At 35.3% G+C, this 10570-nt stretch overlaps 1 protein-coding gene across 2 annotated transcripts in view; it reads left to right on the forward strand.

Annotated features, from left to right (window-relative positions):
* MAPK9 (mitogen-activated protein kinase 9) overlaps positions 1-10355 on the forward strand; it is a 29335-nt gene extending 18980 nt beyond the window's left edge. The window contains exons 9-12 of one of the 2 annotated variants that reach the window (XM_065643721.1): positions 65-189; positions 738-801; positions 2450-2521; positions 3293-10355. In XM_065643721.1, coding sequence (XP_065499793.1) covers positions 65-189; positions 738-801; positions 2450-2521; positions 3293-3435 — 404 coding nt within the window. In that variant the 3' untranslated portion in view covers positions 3436-10355. Of the gene's footprint in view, positions 1-64; positions 190-737; positions 802-2449; positions 2522-3287 lie in introns of both variants that reach the window. The other variant, XM_065643722.1, reaches the window with a different exon arrangement.
* Positions 10356-10570: the final 215 nt, after the last annotated feature.

Consider the following 10570-nt stretch of genomic DNA (forward strand, 5'->3'; position numbering starts at 1 on the left):
CTGTGTCAGATGTTAAACTCTACAGCTCTTTTACATGCTTGTTCTTTTCATTTTTACTTTCTAGCCAGCCAAGCTAGAGATTTATTATCAAAAATGCTTGTAGTAGATCCAGACAAGAGAATTTCTGTAGATGAAGCCTTACGTCATCCTTATATTACTGTCTGGTATGATCCAGCTGAAGCAGAAGCTGTAAGTTTGCATTTAAAATAAACATTAAGATATCAGTTTAATAACTTTAAACAACACCTTCAGTTTTAGTTAAGAGCATGCTTTGAACTCGTTCTTTGGCTAGCAAAAGTCACCCATAAAGCCTTCAGATCAACATCAGGGGCAGGATCACCTGAAGAGCAGCTGCTGGAGTGGAGCCGGTAATACAGTTTTGAAAGTGGTTGATAGTGTTGATAGTTGCTTTTACTTTACAGAAAAAGTTGCTGTGTGGTGGTAATCCAGGGCTTTATGAAAAGGGGAACTTCTCTAAGGCCCCATAAAACCTTACAGTGAATTTTATTTTAGTTGATGCTTTTAAATAGCCTTTCAGTGGGAGGGAGAACTTAAAAGCAAATTCTGGAGCTGTAAAATGAATGTGTCTTTCAGGTACAGGGAATAGACTGCCAAAGATGAAGGCAACAAAATGCTACAAAAGCTGACATTTTGGGGGTGGTTTTAGTTATGATTGGTTGTGTTAACCTGATGTAGTAGATACACTATAGGCTTGCCTTTTTTTTTTTTTTTTGTAGCCTCCACCTCAAATCTATGATGCACAACTGGAAGAAAGAGAACACGCAATTGAAGAATGGAAAGGTAAAAAGTGAGCATGACAAATGACATTTATTGTAATACCTTGTATTATTAATGTATGGCTCACAGTACGTGTGCTGCATTGTGTACCTGACTGGAACCCACTATTCCAGTTACGCAGTGCTGCTTGTGGCAATGTGAAAAGAAACCAATAATGGGAAAATGTTCTATTTGGAGTGAATATAGATGTACACATGCATATATTTACATATACATACATGTAGCCTTCTGAAATCTATTCAACGAAATGCCACGGTTTTGTTTTTTTCATTGACTGATTTGTTGGTTTTAAGTGCTTGTAATCTCAATGGTTTTTTCCTTGATAGAAAATGCTCTGAAAGAAACATGGGCATCTTCTCAGCATGCATTATTTAAGCCATATCTTTTGACAATATTTACTAATTAATTTGTTCTAGAGGTCTTAAATAGCAGAAAAGGGGTTTTTTGGTGTGTGTGTGTGGTGGGTTTTTTCTCTCATCATTGCTTATTTATTGAACAAATAGGTCAAACTGCTGAATAAACAGCATTGTAGTATTTAAATCAATTACATCTTATAGTTCTAGTCAAAACATTAAGAGGTGAGGCAGTTCAGGTTTTACACATCTACCATCAGAGGACCGGTTTTGCTTAGTACTTTGGAAGTAGCTTGTTTTTGCAAAATAGCTCTAAGTTTTAGGTATTGATTCTAGTTTATATATATTTAGGGCATATCTGCACAAGTACACTTCCAATTATTTTGAATTAATGCAAGGTGGATAATTAAAATGGATGAGTTAAATCTAATTGAATCCATTTGTAAATGTTACTCAGAATTAAAGAAGTCTTAGATTTATTTAGATACTGTTACTCTTACTTACATTAAGACATACATACTTACATTAAGACAAGCTACTGAGAGTGAACTGAAAGTATAACTTACTGCTGCAGAGCATCAGAAACGCTAATAATCTGCTCTGAAGAGGCCAAGGTAATGCATTTTATGTGAACCACACCACAGACATACCAAACAGAATAATAGATGCTTCTTTGAAGTTACACCTCTATTTTTTTTGTTGTTGTTCATGTGCCCATGTCCTAAATCATCCTTGATTAATCAATGAAGACTTTAATGCAGAATTTTAATTATTTGTTTAGCCTACTTCAAAATTTCCAGACTTTCCTCAGTGTATCCATGGAGATTGTTTTTAAAGAACAAAGACATTCGTGTGTGGTTTTGTTATGAAAATAAAATTTCCATGAGGGTTATCCATATGTGTTCTTAAAAAATCCAAATCAGCTTGGTTTTGGGGTGTGCTTTTTTATTTTTTTACAGTTTATGTATACCTATAGTGAACTAATACTAAGTTTTGGGGTGGGGTGGTTGTTATTTTTAAATGGACAGCTATTCTATTTATAAAATGGGTTGATCTTGGTACATGCTTGATGTCTTTCTGTGGTACACAAAGAAAATCTGTAGAATTCTCTAATCATTGCCATACACCTTTAAAAAAACGAGGGGGCGGAGGATAAATACCTATATCATTGCACTTCCAAACTGACCCTTAACCATGTCATTGTACCTTTACACATATGTAAATTATATACAAATCTTTTGTGGTCTTACAATGTGTTTTTGCTCTGTTCTTTTATTCTCCCACCCTTCTCTCGCAAGAATTAATATACAAAGAAGTAATGGATTGGGAAGAAAGGAGCAAGAATGGTGTGGTAAAAGACCAGCCCTCAGGTTAGTCATTGTTTCAGTAGTTCTCATGTAACTGTGGCACATAGTGCTGATCTGTGGCACTAGTGAATGAAGAAATCCTGCTTAATAAGCCAGATAGGCAAAAGCTGCTTTGTTCAAGACTCTTGATTCTGATCTGCCTCTGGAGATACACATGCAGTAGTTTTTAATTGTTCTTAGGTAAGTTGTAGGAAAACTTAAGTCTTGTGTGTCCACCACCCTGAGCTGCCTTCTCCCCAAAGGGCTCAGTCATCCAATGAAATTATCAATAGTGTGCTACACCAGCTGTTGCATGCGTATCTTCTATGCTGAATGTTTATTCTGTAGCTCTGCTTGAGTGAGTCCCTTTCATGCAGAGTTAAATGTCATTAGAGCTCCTTGTTTTAAACTAGTTAATATTGCAAAGTATTTATGCCTGTGATTGAACCCGTGGTGTTTGCTGCTGTTCTCTTGGTTCAGTAATTGGAATCTTGTACTGTCTTTTATTAACTATATCTATTAGGTTTCTTGATACTCAGGTCATTATTCACATCATATATTCTGTTTTGGTTTTTTTTCTCCTTCTTAGAGAGGGAGAAAAACAAATCTCTCAATGTTCACCTCAGGTTTTGAGTGCTAGGGAAATTAGTGCTTGCTTTTCTATTGTTTATTAATTTCTTCATTTTCTAAGGATTTCTGTGGGGAAAGTGATGCTCAGATCCTAGAAGTGTGGTTATCTGTACCTGCAGTATTGTCTTGCCTCAGATTTTATTATGTTTGGTTTACTTAGCACAGATGCAGCAGTGAATAGCAACACCAGTCCTTCCCAATCATCATCTATCAATGACATTTCATCCATGTCAACAGAGCAAACATTGGCCTCAGATACAGACAGCAGCCTCGATGCCTTGACAGGACCCCTCGAAGGATGTCGGTGATCAGCCAGGATTGCAGACTTGATTTTGGAAAAGAACTCTTGCTTCCATTGGAACCAAGTAGAAAAACTCCATGTTCTGCATGTTCTGCTAAAGTAATGCCTGTTTTTTTACTCAGTTGTTATGAAATTGCCTGCTTAATATTGTAGAATGAAAGCAAATTAATGTCTAAAGAACAAAAAATTTAAAGTTAGACACTGTTACAGGCTTTTCTTCATTTCAGCCTATTTCAGGTGAGCAGTTATAATTGACTTTTAGCCAATAGCTCCTCTTAAGTGGGTTCATGAATCTTCAGTCGCAGCTGGCAGGCTTCTGTGACACAATGGTTGTTTACATTTTAATACGGTATTGCTCATTATTAGGTTTTTTTGAATGTATCGTCTCTATGAAGTTGGATTTATTGTGTGACTGTGGCAGTTTGCTTTATTTAATGACTGGAGTGTTACATCTAAGTGTGAGCTCGCACATCAGACACTCTCAGTACTATGTTTAAAGGGCAGTTATTTTTCCACATAGCACTTTTTTTAAATTGAGCCCTTTCTATCTTCACTTTCCAATGATTCTGTCTATCTTCTTGTAGAAGAGATAAACATGAAGTTTAAAGAATATAGCCATTACTTTTTATTTCATCTATGACTATGTCTCTAACTTCTTCAGTTTTTTTAAACATAGATGGAAGGTACAGTGGCTTAATTAAATTGTAAGGAAAGATGAGTGACTTACTTGTGAAGCAGTGCCTGTTTAGAAGAGGAGAGAATGCTAGAATGTTCTATATTTTCTAGCTTGTGATACTGGTCCTTTAACAAAAACAAACAGAAAAAGAAATATGTGATGCTCTTCATTCACTGCAAACTCTGGTAAAAGGACAGGTAAGTTGGAGAGACTTGCAGCCTCAAAAAGAGCTGCATGAATGTTTTCCATTTTTTTAATGGGTCCATTCTATCTAGTGAGTAAAGAAATAAAAATACAGTAGTTTTGAGTCACTTATAAATTAAGTACTTAGTTAACAGAGCTTAGCTCTATTACCGCAGTAGGAAAACCTCTCTCTTTGTACTGGGAGAGGAAAACATATTTAATACATATTTTCTAAATACAGTGTCAGAGAAGAAGAGATTATTTGCTGTTTCAATACAGTTTTCAGAATCAGGTAATACAAACATTACCTGTGCCTTGCATGATTATGTTGAATTAGAAAATGCGTTTGCAGTAGAGTAGGGCTTAAATTGCTTTATATTACACACTTGTGAATTTGGGCACATTCAGTTTGGAGTGCACAGGTGTGAAATTTTGCTAAAGGATCTTGTGTGTGTGTGTGTGCATGTGTGTGAGATTAAACTATATAACTAGAAGAGTAATAGCTGTACACGATGAGGTGAAACACCACTTTTCTTAAAGGCACTATATTTAGCTGTTGATCCAGATACTCTTGACTTGAATATATAAATAGAACTTATAAGATATACTGACCCAGCCAGCCACTGCATTACTGACATATTTCTCTTGGAAAAAAAAGTTGTCTGTGGTTTCTGACCTTACGATTTGAAAAGCAGCAATTTCTCTTTATGCAAACATTGCTTTTACATTACAATTGTGCCCCTTTTTAATGGCGTAATTTGCTGTAGCAAAAATACTGAGGTTTTACTGTCCCAGGAGATTTAAAAAAAAAACCACCACTACAACACCAAAGTATTTAATATGATGTTAACTTCAGAATTGTCATGTGGAATCTTGGATTTTTAAAATTCTGTTTAATTGAATTGTGGGATATTTAGGCTTGGTTTTTTTTCCTTGTTGTTTTGTTTTAAACCTACAGATACCTTAATTTATCTTTGGATACTGACAGTGCATGCGAAGCATTTTTAGTGCATTTTTGTCACTGGAAAAAGCATTTTAAAATACCTATTTACCATATTGCAGAATGGTACAGGTTGCTATTCTTCTGTGGTTTTTAAATCCCTGTCATTTGTGTACGTTAAAACTACTGAAGGCACCTATTCAACATGGACATTAGTGATTCACTATGGAAGTAATCTATTGGATTTCATTTTTGAAGTTTTTTTAATTGTTTTCAACTGAAGTTGCACTGTGCTATGTTCGTTTTAACACTGCTTTAGGAGACTTCACGCAATGAAGATTTTTTTAATGTGTATGTTTTGGATATTTGCAGAGTTGAATTTTTCCTGTTGGACTTGGGCTGCTCAGAACAAGGGGGAGTTGGACCAGATGACCTCCAGGTCCCTTTCAAATTATTCAGTGATTCAAATTATCTTTTGGAGTTTTTTAATGCAACTGCCCTATCTCCATGATTTGAACTGGTGTCCAACTTTCTAATACACACTGGCAGCTTGAATATGGTCTCTTGGAACAAAAAACCTCCTGAGATTAACTGAGCTTATTTGTAAATCTTGTTGTAGGAAAAGCTGCCTCATACCTAATTTTTCTAACGCCATTTTGCTGTGGCACACATTGAAGCTCCAAAATCTTACAGAAATGTTGCTGCCTTCGGAGCACACGTGAAATGTCTGTGAATATTGTGGATTTTGATTCCAGTATTATTCAAAACCAAATTGCTAATGAACTGAACGCCCATCTCAAGGAGGCACATAGGCAGATGACATTCAGAAAAACTTGTGCAGAATAGACGCATGCTAAAGTTCCCGTGCTGGTTCAGTGTGCACTTAGACTATAAGTGCACTGCATGAGGTGACGTACGCATGTATAGTCATATTCCTGCCTGCAGATCAAGTTCGGGGCCACGTTTGGGAAATGGTCCTTGATGCTGTGAGAACAAAATGGAAAACAAAATGCACATGTAACTTGACAGGGGTTTAAAAGTTTAGAGCGTTTGATGTGCAATATAATCACTTTTATTTCTAATACTAAAATCATGTATGTAAAGTGATGCAGTTGACCATTTTTTTGCACTTTGGCATTTATAAATATTTATATGTATTTAAAGATTAAGAATGTGTGTGTATACATATACATTATATATTAGGAAACCTGCTCAGTTTTCTAAACAGGAATGTTACTTTGAGAGACTTTGTATAGTGTTAAACACTACTGTGGTATACATAAACAATTTATGAAATCTGACTAAAAATAAGTGGTGGTCAACATAGATACAATCTGTCATCTTAACTGCTCACCTGAAAAAAAAAAAATATCTATGGCTATCAATCAGATTATTTACCAGAAACGTTATGTAAAGTGTGTGAACACTGAGTAGCTGAATGGCATTGCAGAGATGGAGTATGTTTTAAACAGTTCATTTCATCTGTGCTCATATCATTTTTCCTCAAAAAAAAAAAAAGAAAAAAAACCAACAACAACAAACCAAACTTAAAAAGAGAAGCTTGACCTTTAGAAATCTGGATAAGCAGCCTGTGAGTGTGCTTTGAGGAAATACTGTGATATGACAAGTCTAGTTCTTTATAGAAAAAGATGAGAGATGAATGTCAAAATTAAGGCTTTGTCTGCATGAATAATACAAAATAAACTAGTCTACTGATTGGAAATTAGTATTTGCGAACAGCCTTTGAAGTTTTGTAATCTTTCTGGTAAGGGTTTGCATTTCTTTGTCAAAATAATGAAAATTAAACTCAACCTTAACTAGCAATTAACTAGTTGGTTGGTAAGTTTCAAAACCTGTTAGGAACCAGAGGGCTCTTGAGGTTTTCTTTGTCTTTTAAGACAAATCATAAGTGTTTATTTGAAGTTAATTAAAACAAAAAAGTGATTCCATATGTTTGTTTTTTCTTTCCTAAAGGAAGGACCTTAAATGCTAAATCAGTTTCCTTTTTAGATCTGGTTGTATTTGGCTTAAAAATATAATTTTATGAATGAAGTAGGATTAAGGCATTCAAAGTACAACTGACATACCGAGTCTCCAAGAACTGAGTGAATGACCTTTTTTTGGGGGGATTAGAAGTGCAACCCTCGAGTTTGATGTGTGCTGGAGGTTCAGCTTTAGAGTGCAGACAAATTGTTACTGCCCATAATGCGGGTTTGGAGCCCGGGGTCGGTCCTGGAGCAATAGTTTGTGTGGAGCGTTTCACTGCAGTTGGGACACTTGCAATGGAATGACCCACAGCGTGGTGGGGGTAAATGCTGAACAGCCTCTGTCTGTATATTCTACACATGTCTTATGGATTCTATCAGGGCTTGATGCTAAACTTAGTGATACCATATACTGGGAACCAAATTCTTTCCTGGGATGTGTATTGTGTGATTCCTGCTCAATGCTGGTTTTGATCCAGGGACGCCTGCACCCAGATACAGAATTTGGGCTTGAGTTCCTGTAGATGAATCGAGTAACTTCTTTGCTTTTCCAGAGTGTCTTTGATTATTTTTTTAATATGTTGAAATATGACAGAAAATAAATGTATTCTGGCTCATTATTTTACATATATTTTAGATTGTCTATTACATGAGTGATAGCGATGTTCTAAAAGCTTACTACACAACTTACCAGGTCAGTTTTAGTTTTTGCCCGCTCTGCATGCTAAAAGCGTCTGGAGCTAAACTAACGTTTTAGGTAAACTATCTTTTCTCATATTAGTGTTGGAGGAAAATGGAGAGAGAACCATCATTTCTGTTTGTGTTCTATAAAATGACTATTTTTGTAGCTAAAATTATAGTAGTTGGATTTCAATTCCACAGTGTTGCTTTGTGGATATAAATTTACCTGGGTCCACTATTTCAAACAGTTTATGTATAACAAGTCCGGTATAAAATTAATAAAATGCACTCTTCTGCAATTTATTGAAAAATAGGGCAAACTATTTTGGTCCAAGAATTCAAAACAAAATAGAGAAAATACACTTAACTAACTTTTTTCCTTGATGCTGCTGCTTATTTTTTGAAAGGGTGCTCGCAGTTTTGCACAAAAGAAATCAACTTTATTAATTGCTGGGTTTGAAGCACTTTAGGATTCTTCTAAATGCAACCAGTATATGGTATAAAAAGGAATTACATTTAAAAAAAATGTTTAATGTATTTAAGTTTTGGTTGCGATCTTTGCTATTCTGATAGATTTGATCAGCATGTTCCTTTAAATATAAACCTGTTTTCAGAGATTTTAAATTACGGAAGTTTTTATGGGCTGAAATTTAACACGTAGTAGGAGATTATTTGAGAAACCACCTTGTACTCAAATGCCTGTAGGGTGACTTGAATAGCAATGTGACTACCCGGCCGTCTGTGACATCAACGTAGACCAGTGTGTGTTCCTGTGGTGAGGTCAGTTAGCTGTGAACACTAGGATTCTTTTTCTTAGACACAAAATTTTGTATTAATTATTGGCTACGCATCATAAGGTGGTTGTATGTGCTGCGGGAAGGCCAGAACATTTGCTGGTTGGACTCCATTGCAGTAGATGTTCCGTGAATCCCACGGGAAGACTCTGTCCTTGCTCCGAAATAATCTTCCAAACCCCGACCCTTCCTCGGGTGTTACTGCAGCGAGTAAGTGGGAATTTGTTTCCCGGGCTGGGTCTGTAGTTCCACACCTCATAGATTCTTAAGATAACAAAAGCAGAGGAGAAAGAAATCAGGTAAGAACAACATTTTATGTTCAATACCTGAAACAGTAGTCGTATTTGTTACTGATAACAAAGCTAATTTGATACCTGTGAGCGTATGCTATTGTATTGTCTTCTAATGGGGAAAAACTTTTTTGAAAAAACCAAGTGTGTCACTAGCTTTTCTATGAATTCAGATGCTTAAATTGGTGCTAATTTTTTAAAAGAAAATGTAACAGATGGTTAGCAGTGTATTTGTCTGTTTTTGATAACTATATTTTCTTAAAAGGTGGCAAGCCAAACTTTATAAAATTACTAATGTGCATTTTCAGCTTCATCAGATTCCCAGATTTTCCTAAAGTAAAATGTTTAAACTTCCATGGTAGTTACTGCTGCTCTGGAGCTATTCCTGTCAGGTGTTTTATACACTAATAAAATGAACACAATTAGAAAAGAGCAATACACAACTATCCCTTTCTTTAAACTACATGACATGTTGGGTTCCCCAGGTGGTTTTAGCAGTTTAATGTAATCAAGATAACTAATTAAGAGGAGATCACAGATACCTGTGTGCAGTTAACTCAGTACAGTGAAGCCTTACTTGGTCATTAAGATAATTTATAAAGATTATACAAATTTTTGTAATTTTTAAAGAGGGAATAACAAATATAATTGTTTTCATACAAATTCGAATGTTAATTCCAGAGAATATATTCTATAATGTACTCCAGAACACATGCTATTAAAGAGTATAATAGGCTCCTTGAGTGATTTATGAAATCCAGCTTTATCTAATGACTCAAACCCCCTCCAAAAATTAGTTCTTTGATAATTTCTTTGGAAATGCCTTCAAGTTTAAACTCCCTTCCAAACACTTTGCCTTGTTTTGAGCCTCCTTCCCACCTTCTGTTTACCAAATGTCACAAAAAGTAGCATCAAGCCCTATCACTTGTTTGTGTTCTGATTTTTATGGCCTTAATATTAGTTACAGTATGGTATAAAATTTCAGAAGAAAGATGTGCTTTGAAGTCTAATTATATAGATACACGTGGCCTCTTCTGCCTATGAAATTAGGCCTTGAATGTCATATCTCATTCTTGATGCTCGTGCAATAGGAACATGTTCCTTTCAATGCAGTGGCTATTTTGTCTGATGCTGGACTTTTTTTTTTCAGGATGACTAAAAGTTGGCTTTTTTTTATGGACAGCAGTCATACTTCCTTGGTTTTAGATTGATTTTCTTTAAGGAAATTAGGATTTCATATGGAAAACTGTCAATAACTAGTTCTGAAGTGTTAAAGCCTTGTTCTGAAGCTTTTTTGTTTTGTTTTCTCCAAAAACGTTATCATAAAACAGTACTAAAGCCACTGTAAAATTACAAATAAACATGTATACTTAAAAGATTTGAGCAGTCTGTCCTATTTACTGTAGCAATGTTTTCTTTTTCTTGATTCTTCCTGTGTTGAAATGGAATGTTTTGTGTAACTGAAATGATGTATGCTCTTAGTTATCTTAAAACATAAAGTTTCAATTACCACTTTAGCTTCCAGCTAACCAAAAAGTAAGTATTGGTATGAAAAATGAATGAAGAACGGTTTTAAGAGATTGGTTGGAGCTG

The sequence above is a fragment of the Caloenas nicobarica genome, chromosome 13, assembly GCF_036013445.1.
Source record: "Caloenas nicobarica isolate bCalNic1 chromosome 13, bCalNic1.hap1, whole genome shotgun sequence".
Lineage (NCBI taxonomy): Eukaryota > Metazoa > Chordata > Aves > Columbiformes > Columbidae > Caloenas > Caloenas nicobarica.